The sequence below is a fragment of the Heptranchias perlo genome, chromosome 31, assembly GCF_035084215.1.
Source record: "Heptranchias perlo isolate sHepPer1 chromosome 31, sHepPer1.hap1, whole genome shotgun sequence".
In the NCBI taxonomy this organism is placed as follows: Eukaryota; Metazoa; Chordata; class Chondrichthyes; order Hexanchiformes; family Hexanchidae; genus Heptranchias; species Heptranchias perlo.
The window spans coordinates 26,810,347-26,827,520 of NC_090355.1; the positions used below are offsets into that span (position 1 = coordinate 26,810,347).

The 17,174-nt window shown below is 43.6% G+C and overlaps 1 protein-coding gene across 3 annotated transcripts in view; it reads right to left on the minus strand.

Annotated features, from left to right (window-relative positions):
* Positions 1-3,145: 3,145 nt before the first annotated feature.
* The window catches only part of LOC137300613 (netrin-G2-like), an 86,287-nt gene continuing 72,258 nt past the window's right edge, over positions 3,146-17,174 (minus strand). For 2 of the 3 annotated variants that reach the window (XM_067969788.1, XM_067969787.1), the window contains 4 exons: positions 16,403-16,477; positions 13,403-13,570; positions 5,373-5,507; positions 3,146-3,969 (listed from right to left, as the gene is read on the minus strand). In XM_067969788.1, the coding sequence (XP_067825889.1) occupies positions 3,749-3,969; positions 5,373-5,507; positions 13,403-13,570; positions 16,403-16,477 (599 nt within the window). In that variant the 3' untranslated portion in view covers positions 3,146-3,748. The remainder of the gene's footprint in view (positions 3,970-5,372; positions 5,508-13,402; positions 13,571-16,402; positions 16,478-17,174) is intronic. The other variant, XM_067969789.1, reaches the window with a different exon arrangement.

Here is a 17,174-nt window from a genome sequence, read left to right on the forward strand (position 1 = left end):
ACCAGAGAGATTCATTCTAAATACTGGCCCTATCTGCAAACAGTTGAAGGAATTTGGTACCCGAGCATTCGACAAAATTTTCTTTACTGTCAAATATTTGAACACCTTGGTAGTGATCTTGCCAAATATACAAATGCAGTTTAGTAGAAGAGACTTTCAGAAGCAGCTCTATTTACTCCATGTTTGTGTGACTTTTTTTTTAAATGTTACATTTATGACCTGAATTGGTTTTAAATTCCTCCTGTTTCCTCCCCATTTTGATTTCTAATGATGTAAAATGGTTGTTACATCACAGCCTAACATTGCGGGACTGGCGGGCTCCTTCACCACCCCCCACCCCACCCTTGGACGTTTTAAGGTAACGAGAGTGGTGTTTCTGCTGGTGAAGTTATCTGTTCTCTTTTGAAGTATTCATTTGGTTTCTGTTCTAACAAAAGCTTAGCCTCTCAACTACTGCCATCTAAACCTTAACTCAAATACTGAAAATGTTGACCAACACGACAGCGCTGCTGTGTAAATATAGAAAATAATCAATGATTTGAGCCAGTTTCATCCTGAATGCAATTTTCAAAGTGGTTCTGTTGATCAAATTAATTCACTCCCTCACAGTCACTCCATTTAATACTTTCAAATATTGACCAGGACACCAGGAGAACTCCCCTGCTGTTTGAATAGTGCCATGGGATCTTTTACATCCAACAGAGGGCAGACAGGGCCTCGGTTTAATATCTCATCCTAAAGATATTCCCTCAGACCTGCAACGAAGTGCCAGCCTGGGTTCAAATCCCAATCCCTCTGTTGGGATTTGAACTCACAACCTTATGCCTCAGATGAGAGTGCTACCACTGAGCCACGGCTGACACCATACACGTTGTAACTCATCATTTCGCTGCAAGAATTTTGAGTAGTCTTGACTGACTTTCTGACTGGGTACGTGTGCAAGCTCACCCCACAGAGCAGAAACTCATCAAATCAGAACCTGCATTTCTTAGTGAGGAATTACTGCCATTTCTCTACAAGATTTATTTTTATTCTCTTAAGCAGATCAAGGAGAATAAAGATTTAAAAGGTTTAAAGCAGAGACCCGAGGTGTATTTATAGAGCTGGGATTATTTTTACAGTTAATCTATCTCCATGTTTAGCTCTGGAGATTCCACGTGTCCGTGTGTCAATGATTAAAACAGGATACCATTGCCACACGGTTGGAAGCTGGAAAAATATGGCAACTATTACGTCTGAGAGCACTCCGAGGTCAGGAATTTAAACATAAATCATTACCAGGGCCATGCAATGCTCAAGGGGGCTGGGTTCTTCTGCTTACGATTTGTAGAGACGGTAAATATATTTTTTAAAAACTGTCTTTACAATGTTGCTACACCGAGACCAGAGTAATTCCACTCCCTGGTATTTATTGAAGAAACTGCATGTGTGGGTGAGTATTGCAAACCCAATGTGTGTGTTTAAACTCCATTGGGGATCACCAATGATGGTGATCCCCAAGTTCAAGTTCTAAACCAGATTGTGGGTGAGTCAGGGAAGTGAGGTCCTTCTGTTTTCCAGACACTGTAGTAGTGGGAAACAAGTGACTCCTCAAAGACTTTTTGGCCTTAGATTATATATATTTTTTAAATGCTCTTGGCGCTCTCATCACCGAGGAACTGGTTGTCGGTGCTCTGACAGGTGCACCCTTGAAGCTGGGAGTGGATTTTAAATTCCTATTTCAGCTGCGAGTATTGTGTTGCTGGCACATTAACCTGCAGTGATTCACTCCCACTGGAGCTAAAATTATTCTGGTACTTTCCGGTGTAGAATCAGACTGAGAACAGGATCAACTGTCAAAGGAGATCTGATAACCTCACTGACCTAACCCACACCCTTCCCCACTACCAATTCCTCTAGCCCGGCCACATATTCAGAATGACTGGTTGCACAGGATATGTGACTGCTTGTCTTCAATAGTTTGCTTACGTAGAGTAATGGCTGTTGGATACAAGGCGACCCATGGAGTGCAGCAAAAATAACATGGCTAATTACCCCTGAATTCACTCAGATCACACGTCCTGTGTAAAGGATAAATGGTGTTTTACCAGGTTAGAATCATCGTTTGATGGCTGGAGCACGTCTGCATATAAAATGATAATTGTAAACAATTTTACAACACCAAGTTATAGTCCAGCAATTTTATTTTAAATTCACAAGCTTTCGGAGGCTACCTCCTTCCTCAGGTGAACGATGTGGAAACGATCATTTTCCACATCGTTCACCTGAGGAAGGAGGTAGCCTCCGAAAGCTTGTGAATTTAAAATAAAATTGCTGGACTATAACTTGGTGTTGTAAAATTGTTTACAATTGTCAACCCCAGTCCATCACCGGCATCTCCACATTATAAAATGATACAGAAGGATGAACGATTCAGGCTAACAATGTGCCAGGTCGGGTCGCTAGTCTGAATTAGCTGGTCTCAGTTAGTGAGGGTTCAAGCTTGCATTGCTGCTCCTGATCACTGTCCAATGACACTGGCTGGAAACTGCATTAGTAAATACTGGGGGAGCACAGGATTGTTGACCCCCCCCCCATAGTCAAATGGGATTTATAAAGTGGCACCTCCCATTCGGACGGCACGGTGTCGTCTGAAGAGCACCTCGGGCAGGTTATACACCTCGGCCTGGATTTCCCCAGCTGCCCGTATATGATTCATACAGAGCCGCCAGCAGCAGTGTCAGTGCGGAGACCAGGGCCGTCCACGGGCCGAGGAACGAGGTGGAGGCTACGTTGCTATTCGCATCTATTGGGGTGCATTTTTTTTTGCTTTCAGAGAGGACGCCCTCACTGGACATTCAATGGGCAAAGTGCCAGAGGACTGACTACTGGTGCCTGCAGAACTATACTGAGCAGGGATAGATAGACCCAACCTGATGAGGAGGATGTATGGATACCACTCAATTTTTTTTACCATGAGTTATGGTTCCCTCTTTCCACCCCCACCCCCTATTCCAAATCCTGGAATTACCCCTGATGACCCCCCTGCCCCTAATTCTTTACCTTGGTTGAGCCTCTTCTGACATGGGTCAGTCCTGTCAGGGAGATGTTGGGGGAGGGGGCCAGAAAAACTGTACAGAAAAATAATATAAAGGATACAGAGCAATGACGTAACAAGTCACTTTACTGTGTGTTGTCACTGTATAATAAAATGTCCATAATATGTTAACATTTAAATAGAGCAAAAATAACCATTTCTACAAAAAAATTATTGAACCTGGTAGAATAATACTGCTCGTCATTTTATATACCAGCTGTTCACCCTTTCAAAACCATGCTCATTGCAAACTGAACCAATTTCTTGCCCATCAACTGGTATTTTGCAAAATGCAGCCTATAGTGTTTTAGGCATCAGTACATCTAGGCAATAGATGATGTGGAATTATGCAGCAGAATTTGAACAGTCCAATTTGTAGTAGTTGCCACAATAGTTCCTAAATGTTCCGTGGGCTTTAGTGATGGAATTACTTCCTAGAATATCTCTTTTCCCCCAAACGGATATGAGCAACGTTCACTGTGAGATACGGTACAACACGTGTCAACTTATACAGTCTCATCATCGTCACCTTTTAGATACATGGAACTTATAAAGTGGCACTTCCAGTGGGACGCCATGTGACGGCACGGTGTCATCTGAAGAGCATTCCGCTCCTGAAGCACCTCGGGCAGGTTATACACCTGGGCCTGGATTTCCCCAGCTGCCCATTCATTATTCGCATGAAGCCGCCATCAGCAGTGTCAGTGCAGAGACCAGGACCGTCCATGGGCCGAGGAGTGAGGTGGAGGCTGCGTTGCAGGTCCCATCTTCCGGGTCGCATCTGCCGCCTTCACAGAGGACGCCGGTGTAACCTTTGGGGCAGATGCAGCGCTGGTTCTGATGGCAGGTCCCGCCGTTCTGACACATCAGAAGTTCGTTGTCACAAATGTTTGCTAAAGGGATAGAAATGAAAGTCTTAAGGTCTAAAATAAAAAAATGAAATTGAAACAGAAAATGCTGCAGAATCGCAGCATTACTGACTGACTTGCTGTGTGTTTCCAGCATTTGAATGTGTTTTTATTGAAATTTTAGAGATTTAATGGCCAGCTGAGGCTGCCCAAAATATTCTGTCTTCCTTGCAATCAATAGGATCCAATCCATGATGTACTGAACATTTGTATCTAAAATTTGGCATGACAAATCAGGAGTTATTTGAGAAGGTAACTGTGCGGGACAGTAGCTTCACAGTAAAGCACACTTGTAATTCTGCACAGCTGATTGACACTGACTCTTCCAATTTGTCAGCCTTGGCTCAGTGGTAGCACTCTTACTTCTGCGAGAGGTGGTTCAAGCCCCACTCCAGGGACTTGAGAACATTATCTAGATTGACACTCCATTGTAGTACTGAGGGAGTGCTGCACTGTTGGAGGTCCCGTTTTTTGGGTGAGACGTTTAATCGAGGCCGGTCTGCCCTTTCAGGTGGACCTTAAAGATCCCATGACATTATTGGAAGAAGAGCAGGGGAGTTCTTGCAGGTACCATGGCCATTATTTATCTCTCAACTAACACCTAAAACATTATCTGGTCATTTATTTGTGGGACCTTGCTGCGTTTCCTGCAACAGTGACTACACTTCCTTGGTTGTAAAGTGCGTTGGGACGTCCTGAGGTCGTGAAAAGGGGCTATATAAATGCAAGTCTCTCCTTTTTCAGACATTCGTTTCCTCTTTCTGAAGCCCATTTTCAAGACCTGTAATGTTCTGATATCATGACGTTGCAGGCCACGATAGGAGAGACGAGTGTGGAATCCAGACTACTGAAGACCACGTCTACACTGCAGTCAGGGATCTGGAGTTCAGCTGTGGGGGAAGGTAGTCTCACTTTCTCGTTTCATGCAAAATTGGGAGTCAGATTGCTTATCTGACTTTGCGATTCCTCTGCAACTTGATGGAAACTGCTTTGCTGCCTTGTTAAACTTGGGATGTAAATATAACCACAGCGTTCCTCCGAGGGCCTAAATACATTTTCTCTGTTTTACTTTCTAAGCAATTTTCTTGGGCAGTTTTGACAGAGCGGATGCATCAGATTAATGTTCGGTTGGGTAGTTTTTGCCCTTTCCCGGGCGCTCTCTGCCGCCTGCCATCATCTGGCTCCTTTTCTTTATTCAATGACAGAATCTGGCCAATTACTCAAGCGGGAGCTCCTCGGCTAACCCTGGTATTTCACCATAGGACATTGTTGGTGGGGGTTTTCAGCACTCTAGCCAGGGTGAGCTAAACTCTTCACTATAATGAGATTTGTGCTAATGATCTGCCATAACTCTTCCAACTTACTGGTAATGTCTTATATATACTTACGGAAACAGCCCTGTCTCCAATAGTATCCTGGCTTGCAATCCTCGCACTTGGGGCCCGTGGCTCCTTCTTTACACTCACAATGCCCAGTCTCGTTGCAGCGGTCGTGTCTAGATCCGAGTTGGTTGCAGTTACATTCTGTTTTTTTAAAAAAACAACCTATTTACATTCTGGCGAACAACGAGATAGCAGGATCTCTTCAATCATCTTCTCCCGACATGCCTTCAGCCCAAATTTCACAAACCTTTCCCAGAACTGTACATTTTTAGTCCATTACCATACCACGAAAGCCATAATACATGTAGAACAAGACAGCTGTGGACTCCTGTGTTCTCTGTACAGGTCCAGAACTGTCCTGTCAATAGTCTATGGCAGAGACGTTCTGTGATCCAGCTAATTGTATTCACTTTGCTGCTATTTTTGCACCATCTTCTTTTATTGCCCACTTATTGCCTCATGTAGTCTGGGCTGCAGACTGCTTCTCTGAGCAGCTGACAGTAGAAGAATCAAAAATGTCAGGTTCTGATCCATCTCCATCTTTCCGCAATGTCAGATAACCCAGCAGCCCTACAGAAAAAGCCAAATCTGCATTCAACTGAGACCAGCAAGTCTGAGTGACAGTGAGCCTTGGAATTCATAGAATCATAGAAAGGTTACAGCAGGGAAGGAGGACATTCAACCCATCGAGTCCGTGCCAGCTCTATGCAAAAGCGATCCAGCTAGTCTCACTCCCCCATCCTATCCTTGTAGCCCTGCAAATTTTTTCTCTTCAAGTACTTATCCAATTCCCTTTTGAAAGCCACGATTGAATCTGCCTCCACCACCCCCTCAGGCAGTGCATTCCAGATCATAGCCTCGCTGTGTAAAAAATGTTTTCTCATGTCGCCTTTGGTTCTTTTGCCAATCTTGACCCTTACGCCAATGGGAACAGTTTCTCTCTATCTACTCTGTCTAGACCCTTCATGATTTTGAATACCTCTATCAAATCTCCTCTCAACCTTCTCTACCCAAAGGAGAGCAACCCAAGCTTCTCCAGTCTATCCGCATAATTGAAGTCCCTCATCCCTGGAATCATTCTAGTAAATCTCTTCTGCATCCTCTGTAAGGTCTTCACATCCTTCCTAAAGTGTGGTGCCCAGAACTGGACACAATACTACAGCTGTGGCTGAACCAGTATTTTATAAAGGTTCATCATAACCTCCTTGCTTTTGTACTCAATGCCTCTATTTATAAAGCCCAGGATCCCGTATGCTTTCTTAACCGTTTTCTCAACCTTTCCTGCCACTTTCAACGATTTATGCACATATGCCGCCAGATCTCTCTGTTCCTGCACCCCTTTTAGAATTGTGTCCTCTAGTTTATATTGCCTCTCCTCGTTTTTCCTACCGAAATGTATCACTTCACACTTTTCTGTGTTGAATTTCATCTGCCACATGTCCGCAGATTCCATCAGCCTGTCTATGTCCTCTTGAAGTCTATCACTATCCTCCTCACTGTTCACTACCCTTCCAAATTTTGTGTCGTGCAAATTTTGAAATTGTGCCCTGTACACCCAAGTCCAAGACATTTATTTATATATATACACACCAAAAAAGCAATTGTCCTAGTACCATCCCCTGGGGAACACCATTGTATACCTCCCTCCAGTCCGAAAAACAACCGTTCACCACTACTCTGTTTCCTGTTACTTAGCCAATTTCATTTCCATGCTGTCACTGCCGCTTTTATTCCATGGGCTTCAACTTTGATGACAAGTCTATTGTGCGGCACTTTATCAAACACCTTTTGGAAGTCCATATACAGCACATCAGTCGCATTGCCCTCATTGACCCTCTCTGTTACCTCATCAAAAAACTCAATCAAGTTGGTTAAACATGATTTGCCTTTAACAAATCCGTTTCTAAAAGTTTCCCCACTACCGAGGTTAAACTGACTGGCCTATAGTTGTCAGGTTTATCATTAAGGGTATAACATTTGCAATTCTCCAGTCCTCTGGCACCACCTCTGTCTCTAAGGATCATTGGAAGATTATGGCCAGTCCCTCTGCAATTTCCACTCTTACTTCCCTCAGCAACCTAGGATGCATCCCATCCGAACGGATGACTTATCTACTTTAAGTATAGCTAGCCTTTATAGTACCTCCTTTTTATCAATTTTTAGCCCATCCAGTATCTCAACTACCTCTTCATTTACTGTGACTTTGGCAGCATCTTCTTCCTTGGTAAAGACAGATGGAAAGTATTCATTTAGTACCTCAGCCATCCCTTCTGCCTCCATGCATAGATCCCCTTTTTGGTCCCTATTTGGTCCCACCTGTCCCCTTACCAGCTGTTTACATGCCTGTAGAAGACTTTTGGATTCCCTATTATGTTGGCCGCCAGTCTATTCTCATACTCTGCCCCTCTTATTTCCTTTTTCACCTCCCCTCTGAACTTTCCATATTCAGCCTGGTTCTCACTTGTATTATCAACCTGACATCTGTTATACACCCCTTTTTTCTGCTTCATCTTACTCTCTTATCTCTTTTGTTATCCAGGGAGCTCTGGTTTTAGTTGCCCTGCCTTTCTCCCTCATGGGAATGTATCTAGACTGTACCTGAACCATCTCCTCTTTAAAGGCTGCCCATTGTTCAATTACAGTTTTGCCTGCCAATCTTTGATTCCAATTTACCATGGCCAGATCCACTCTCACCCCATTGAAATTGGCCCTCCTCCAATTGAGTATTTTTACTTTAGAGTATTTTTAATTTAGAGTGGTCCTTGTCCTTTTCCATAGACCTTATGACACTATGATCGCTGTTCCCGAAATGTTCCCCCACTGACACTTGCTCTACTTGGCCCACTTCATTCCCCAGAACTAGACCCAGCAATGCCTCCTTCCTCATTGGGCCGGAAATGTACTGGTCAAGAAAGTTCTCCTGAACACACTTCAAAAATTCCCCCCCCTCTATGCCCTTTACACTATTACTATCCCAGTCTATATTAGGATAGTTGAAACCCCCATTATCACTACTGTATGCTTCTTGCACCTCGCTGTAATTTCCCTGCAAATTTGCTCCTCTAGTTGGTGGCCCATAGAATACACCGCGTAGTGTAACGGCACCTCTATTGTTTCTTAACTCTAACCAAATAGATTCTGTCCTTGACTCCTCCAGGACATCCTCTCTCTCCAGCACTGCAATATTCTCCTGAATCAATACTGCCACCCCCCCCCACTTTCTTTCCTTCCCTATCTTTTCAGAACACCTTGTAACCAGGAATATTTATTACCCACTCCTGCCCTTTTTTAAGTCATGTCTCTGTTATTGCCACAACATCACATTCCCATGTAGCTAATTGTGCCTGCAGCTCACCAACCTTGTTTACTACACTTCGTGCATTTACATATATGCACTGTAAACCTTTCTTAGACCTTCTTGTATTCTCTCTTAGCTGATCCTACCTAATACCGTACTATTTCTTACTCTAGTGCTATCTGTCTCTCCTAATCCTTTGTGCACCTTGTTTCTTCTTTCCAATGCTACATCCTGGTGCCCAACCACCTGCCAAATTAGTTTAAACCCTCCCCTACAGAATTAGCAAGGACATTGGTCCCAGCTCTGTTGAGGTGCAACCCGTCTGCCCAGTGCAGGTCCCACTTCCCCCAGAACTGGTCCCAATGCCCCAGGAATCTAAAGCCCTCCCTCCTGCACCATCTCTCCAGCCACGCATTCATCTGCCCTATTCAAACTCACAACCTTTCAGCTGAAGTCAAATGAACGCACTACCCCAGCACTTGGCGTTAACTACTGAGAATTATCAATACACACTTCAATAAAGAACCTCATGAAAGAGTAGCCAAATGGTGTATTGCTTACTTCCAATCAGCTGGCTGAGGATCATTATTCTGCCTATCACTCCGATCTCCTGCGAAAGTGTAATCTGTTTTCTCAACTGGAGCACTAGGTGGAGCACCTATGGGAGGAAAATCTTACTAAGGGTAGGAAGGGCTTTTCTTGCCAAACTAAAGCACCTGTTGAGACTTACTCTGCACATCATGGGGAGGAATAGTGAAAGAGTTTGGCGACTAGGTTCATTTGCTGAAGGTTAGTGACGTGGGTTGAATCAAGTGTAAAAATGAAGTTTGTGGGGATTAAACAAACAGCACCAGTCTAGATTCTGCAGTATCCATAATTAAAATACTAAAGAGCCCAGTGAGTCCCTAATAAGTGCATACTGAGCTTGTCTCTGCAAGGATCTTGAGGAATATTATGCTGTGCGGTTGGCCTGTTTAAGGGCATATTTTTTTTAGAAGGTCCCCCCGCCAACCACAAAAAAAATGTGTAGAACTGTAATGATGGATTCAAGTGTCTCCAGAAGCAAATCAATGGCTCCATTTCACTTTCATCCAAGCAGGTCATTCAACATCTCATTCACTTTCAATATCTGACCACCACAACAGTATTTAAAGGGAGGGGGGAAGAGGGAGGGGAGTCTGCTGTGTGAGAAAGTGGTCGAGTATAATCTTACACTGTGTCCCACTTTGGGTCAGTTTGAACAGTCTTGAACTTTTCTCTGGTGCCTCAGTTAATAGCTGCTTGGATTGGATATGCTCCTGAGAAATAGAAGTCAGGAAGTTTCTGGTTTTGGTCAGCACTGTGTGTTGAGCTAGTTTGTTCTAGTTTGCTGGAATGTAAAGAAACTCTATGTTTGATGCTGTTTGTTCAGCCTTCACATAAGCAGATCTGTTCAGCATCTCATTCAATTTGAGTTGAGCCAGTTATCAAACTCTTTCTGTAAAAAGGGGTGGCTGGGTCATGGGACTTGTTAGCAGCAACCTTCCTGTGAAGGGAATAAAAACAACCTGCAATTTTATATAATGCCTTTAATGTGGAAAAAACATTCCAAGACTCTTAACAGGCATAGAGAAAAATGGCACTGAGCCCAGAAAGGGTTGACCAAAAGCTTGGCCAAATAGCTGAGTTTTACAGGAAGAGAAAAACATGGGTTTGTCGCACTGGAGGAGGTTACAGAAATAGGGAGGGGCAAGGTCATGGAAGAATTTAAACACAAGGAGTAAAATTTTAAAATTTGAGGTTTTGGGGTATCGGGAGCCAATGTAGGTCAGCAAGGACAGGTGTGTTGTGAGCAGGACTTTGTGTGAGTTTTGGATTAGCTGAAGTTTACAGAGGGTGAAGAATGGGGGGGCTGGCCAGGTGAGCATTGGTATAGTTGAGTGTGGTGTTCACAAATTCACAAAGTCATGGATGAGGGTTTCAGTAGCTGATGAGTTGAGGTAGGAGTGGAGGAAGCAATGTTATGGAAGTGGAGGTCTTTGTGATGGAGAAGACATGGGGTCAGAACCTTAGCTCAGGGTCATACATGAATATGGATGTTCTGGTTCAGTCTGCAACAGTGGCCAGGGAAGGGGATGGGGTCATTTGCGAAGGCACAGAATTTGTGGTAGGGTCTGAAAAAGATGGTTTCAGTCTTCCCAGTGTTTAGCTGGAGGAAATTCTGGCTTATCCAGCACTGGATGTCAGACAAGCAGTCTGATAGCACAGAGACGGTGGGCAAGTCCAGAGGTGGTGGAGCGGTAGAGCTGGGTGGCGTCAGCGTACATGTGGAAGCTGACCCACGGCTATGGATGATGTTGCCAAGGGGCAGCATGTAGATGCATTAGAGGCCTGGATCCTTGGGGGATTCCCAAGGTGGCCATGTGGGAGTGGGAAGAGAAACCATTGGTAGAGATGGTTTGGCTGTGGTCGGATAGTTATGAGTGGAATCAAGTGAGGGAAGTCCCACTGTCCTGGACAACGGAGGAGGGTGTGATCGAATGTGTCCAAGGTTGCAGAGAGGATGAGGATGGATAAGTCATAAAGTCATTCATGACGTTGGTCGGGGCTGTTCAGGTGCTGTGGGAAACCCGATTGGGGGATTCAAGTGGAGTTGTGGGGGAGGTGGGCATGAGTTTGGGAGGTGGCAACTAGTTCAGGAGCTTTAGAAAGGAAAGGGAGTTTGGAGATGGGGTAACAGTTTACAAGAACAGAAAGGCAGAGGCTGGATTTTTTAAGAAGGGGAGTGATGACTCTGGTTTTGAAAGGGAGGGGAAGGAACCATTTACAATGGAAGTGCACAATTGTCCTATTACAACTGGGTGAAAAGTGTAGTCTAAATAGCGCATATTTTCAATTACACTAATTTCTGTATGGCTCACAACTCGGTCAATTTCAATAGGTTTTCATCCTGCCTCGCTGTGTGTTTTTTTTTATTCTCCTCCAATCTCACTAATAGATATGATCTGAAATTGCCAAGTATGGATCCTTAATTGGAAAGCATAACCTCTCCACAAATGAATTGTAATTCACCCTAATTTGATAACTAACTTGGGTTACAATGGGGAAGAGAGTGAGAAATTAAATGTCTCAGTGGGATGGTGCTGTCACTGATGCGGTAGTTGGAGAGGCAGCCACTCAAACAGAAGGACTGTCTGCCACTCAATGAATTGGGTAAATTTGTTCACATGGAGGGAGGGGGGTTGAAATTCGACTTTGGCGGCAGAGCAAAGTGGTCGATAGCAAATCGGCCGCCCGTTTCACACCTGCCTGATTTTCTATTTCATTGGCCTAAATGAAAAGAAATCGGGTGGGTGTAAAATCTGCACTGCTGCCGAAGTTGAATTTTACCCCTGCCAATTTGTCCACAGATTGTCCTGCTTTGAGCAGGAGGAAGCCCTAATGTTGCCACACATGTCGCATCTCCTGATCTTTGGAGTTGCACTGATGGTCATCCCAAGAAGTCCACAGACCAAGGAGGTTATGGAGGAGGATGTATGATTGTGGACATGCTGCAAGAGGGGAAATGGGTTTTTAAAAAAAAAATCAAAATGTCACAGCGGTTCAACGAGACCCTCTCTGAGGCAGTGCCAGAGCTTTGGGGCAGCACCGCCTTCCATCCCATCTGTGTCCAGTCAGAGCAGCAAGTGCTTAATATTTACTGATTGATTCCTTTGTTCCTCCTCCCCCTCCATATTACCATTTTTCATCACCATGATGAGAACTGAAGCACAAGAAACAGCATGTCAAATATTCTAAAAGCTGGAAATCTGAAACTAAACAGAAAATGGTAGAAGCACAGTGTTGTGCAGAGAACAATAACTTGCATTTATATGGTGCCTTTAACATAGTAAAATGTCCCTAGGCGTTTCACAGGAGCATTATGAGACAAAATTTGATTCTGAGCCACACAAAGAGATATTAGGATAAGTGACCAAAAGCTTGGTCAAAGAGGCAGGTTTTAAGGAGCAACTTAAAGGAGGAGAGAGAGGCACAGAGGTTTACGGAGGGAATTCCAGAGCTCAGGGTCCAGACGGCTGAAGACACGGCCGCCAATGGTGGAGCGAAGGAAATCGGGGATGCACAAGAGGCCAGAATTGGAGGAGAGCAGAGATTTTGTAGGGCTGGAGGAGGTTACAGAGATAGGGGAGGGGCGAGGCATGGAGGGATTTGAACACAAGGATGAGAATTTTAAAATCGATGCGTTGCCAGTGTAGGTCAGCAAGCACGTGGATGATGGATAAGAGGGACTTGGTGCAAGTTAGGATACAGACATCAGAGTTTTAATTAACATTTCAGCTGTGGGCCCTTCGACAGAAGTCGTGTGTTCTTTTCCCTCCCCCTTCTCTTTGCTCAGTTCCTGTTTAAATGCTGTTCATCTGTAATATTTCCAGTTCTGATTAAGGGCCCACACCTGAAACCTTTAACTCACCTGTTTTCTCCATAGATGCTGACGTCAATTATTACACCAAATTCAAAAAAATGTCAAAACTGAGGCCAGGGATTCAACAGTTCTCTCCACAAACAACTTGCTGTGGTACCTTCTGGAGTGAAGTCACTGGGCAAATCTACTTGAAATCTTGTTCAAAATTCAAAACAGAATAGAGATCCTTTGTAAGGGTTATATGGTTGGTAACATGGGATGAGAGCTGGCTTTGTCAGAGTGAACGTTAAACTAAATCTGTACAACCTGCGTGGAGTTAAGACTGCTCATACTGACCAATGCAGACGTTGTCATCGTCCAGTTCTGCTGAGGCATTGCGGTAGTAGCCCAGTCGGCAGTGCTGGCAGTGCTGCCCCCTGGTGTTGTGTTTGCAGCTGACGCAGGTCACAATCTTGAGATAGTCGATGTAACTGCAGCGATTGGAGTGACCGAAGCATTCACAGTCTGGAGTGAGGGGGGAGGAAGATGGGGAAAATTCAGAGCGACAAACCTTGGAGCTACTGGCCTAACACATCAAAGCAAAATTCTAAATTAAAGTTCTTGAAGGGGAGGAAACAATTTCAAAAACTAAAGTGACAAAACTTATTTTGTTACAAAAATACTCAAACTGAATATATAAATTCAGAACACTATTAATTTTTCAATTAGCAAATTTGCTTGCTGCCTTATCTTTTACATATGACAAAATAAATTTCATGAATTTGTGAAAATATTTGGTGAAAAGACTGGAGATTGAAACAGAAGGAACAGAAAGATGATAAGAGAAATTATTCACGAATTTGAAGGAATAAAAAGAAAAACATAATAATAAAGTATAAATTTTTCCACAGTGTGCTACTTCAATCCCTTTTGGAATCAGTAAATGATGAGATTAAACTCCTACACAGTAAACACCACAATGAGGCTGTAAAAGCTTCCTTCACACCGTGATGAATACCTGGAATGGTCTTCTGGTAGACAAAACTCGAAATCATTCAAATGGCAATTGCAAGTTGTGATGGGGACACTGTGGGTTTCATAGAATCATAGAAAATTTACGGCACAGAAGGAGGCCATTCGGCCCATTGTGTCCGCGCCGGCCGAAAATGAGCCAACCAGCTTAATCCCACTTTCCAGCACTTGGTCCGTAGCCTTGAAGGTCACGGCACTTCAAGTGCACATCCAGGTACTTTTTAAATGAGTTGAGGGTTTCTGCCTCTACCACCCTTTCAGGCAGAGAGTTCCAGACCCCTATCACCCTCTGGGTGAAAAATCTTTTCTTCAGCTACCCTCTAATCCTTCTACCAATTACTTTAAATCTATGCCCCCTGATTATTGACCTCTTCACTAAGGGAAATAGGTCCTTCCTATCCATTCTATCTAGGCCCCTCATAATTTTGTACACCTCAATTAAATCACTCCTCAGCCTCCTCTGTTTCAAAGAGAACAACCCCAGCCTATCCAGTCTTTCCACATAGCTAAAACTCTACAACCCTGGCAACATCCTCGTAAATCTCATTTGTACCCTCTCTAGTGCAATTACATCCTTCCTGTAATGTGGTGACCAGAACTGTACGCAGTACTTAAGCTGTGGCCTAACCAGTGTTTTATACAATTCCAGCCAACGCGGACACGATGGGCTGAATGGCCAGTTTCTATGGAAGGATGAGCTAGATAGGCTTTGCCTTTGTTGAGTTGGGAGGAGGAAGGAGATGGGAAGAAGACAATGAAATAAATACCTCTGATCAGTAGTAAAGGATGGTTCTTCAGTATCCATCGAACCAGGCCTGACTCAATTAAAAGTGATCACTGCATCATTCAATCACATTGCTGCCAACAATTCCCTTTTATATCATCTTTGAAGAAAATAAACTTGAAGACTTCTGACTCCAGAGCCAGGTGTAGGATGGAAGCATGGAGATGGTAGGGGGCGAAGTACTTATTTTCAATCACTCATTACTGAGTATCTCACTCCATACAAAAAAATCCACAACCAGAATTTCCAACTCACCCTCCTTTCTAAACCGTCACCTGCATTTTACTGGTATATTTTATATCAAACAGAATAAATGAAGAGGTTCTGATGATCAAAAGTTCCTGGGGGTCTAATGTAGTCTGTGTAGCAATCTGGTTTAATATCTTCAATTGGCAGATGCTTTTTTCATTGATCGCGGTTAGCTTGCCAAAGTCTAATGTGACAATACGGAATACTTCAAGCACCATAGTCTCATCTCTACTGTTTGGATAATATTGTTACAAAGAACTATTGCACAGTTCCTTATGGCTCTATAGTCTGTTCAATAACAAAGGACACTATGTAGCCTGAGGTGAGGTTCCCTGTTAGATTGAATTGTACACAGCTAAGCCTCAAACCATTCTTATTTTTAAAAAAAAATAAAAATACTGGAAATAACGGGATGAAATTATAAAAGTCCCAATGGAACCTCCCAGAGCTAAGTTCTTCGGGATGCAAAACCGAGAAATTGTTTTGTAATACTCCAAATCATGGCAGATACCGGGCTCACAATAAGTGCCATGTTCAACTGATGTATCGTCAGCCACAATGCACTTGTGCACTGTGATGGATAGGCTAGTTCCTAAAATAGAGTTCTGATTCAGAGGTGGGTTCATTTCTTCATTATAACTGGCACAAAACCATTGGTTAAAGTGAGTTTGGTATTGATTAGGTAAGTAAGAAACTGAACAGTTCATGCTGAAAAACTGAAGTCAGGTTTTGCTTCCAATTTGACTGCTTTAAGTCAATGTTTGTTGAACCACTGTCATTTTAATCTGCCCAATTGGGACTAATTCAGATGCTTATTAATCGTAGCTCCGGATATTCACTATTGGGGGAATGCTGGAAAAGAAGAAACCGATGCTCACTTTGCAGTGCAACTCATTAATGGTCAAGTCTGAAGAATCCACTCCACAAGGAGTCTGCATTGCTTATACTTTCAGACTGGAAATGAGAAGCTCCTGGTTTACGAATGATGGTCTAAACTGAGCATGGGATGATGCACTTCTCCTGACATGCTGAGATACACCCATAGCCTTAATTATGGAATAGAACTGGATATTGGTCAGTGCAGAACCCAGGAACTGGACCACCCTATTTCCCTGGCTGCATTAACATTCTGAGGTGTGTGGGACAGGGGAGAAGCGGAGGAGAAGAGAGGATAGAAAATAAACAAAATCTAAACACAGAATAATTCTGAAACATTTAAATAACGTGATCTCAAATACTGCTCTAATACACATAGACTAGGCCTGTATCATCTATTCCAGTTACTTTCCTACCTTTAAAGCTCCTCTGGTCTCCTCCTGGCTTTGACCTTGGCTGTGACCGAAGTGGCTTTGACACTTTTTCTGGTGCTTGAAAAAGTTAAAAATTCCTTCTATTGATATCACCACATATAAGGTTTCAGGATAATCAGTGATGTGAATAAACTGATATAAAAGAAACATTCAGCAACACCAATGAATCATCACGAGATTGGAGTGTGAATTGAAATTAGTGGCAATAATGGGAAGACTATGTTTGAACTCGGTTGAATGGTACATCTTAGTTCATGGAGCCTTCAGCGGTATTACAAGGCCTTTATATCAATGGGTAAATGTGCTGCATAATGGGGCACTGATCTGGATTGAGTTAGCGGACCTCAGTCCAGGTAGCAATAGGGGTATTACAATTGGCCTCTGCCTCAAAGTTAGGGAGGCAAAACAGACCCAGTCCATGCTCCTGAACACTATCTAGCAATTCCTATTGTGTGTGTGAATGCAGATGTCGTTTGAAGACTGGATTGGCTCAGATCAGATGGTGCAATGGGGGAGGGGGGATGCACAGAAGACCATCATTAGACCAGCGGTGTGAGCTGGGATATTGGTGGTCAAGGTCATGAATGGACTTGTGAAGATTTTGAATACAGTGCAGTGGGGGTTGGGGAGTTAGTGGAAGTTGGCAAGGATGGGAGGGTGGGATGATGGGCGAGCAGAACTTAGTGCTGTTAGAGAGGGATGTATCCGTCACCTGGGCAATAACCTGACGGAGTGGATGGCTTGTCTGTTGTAG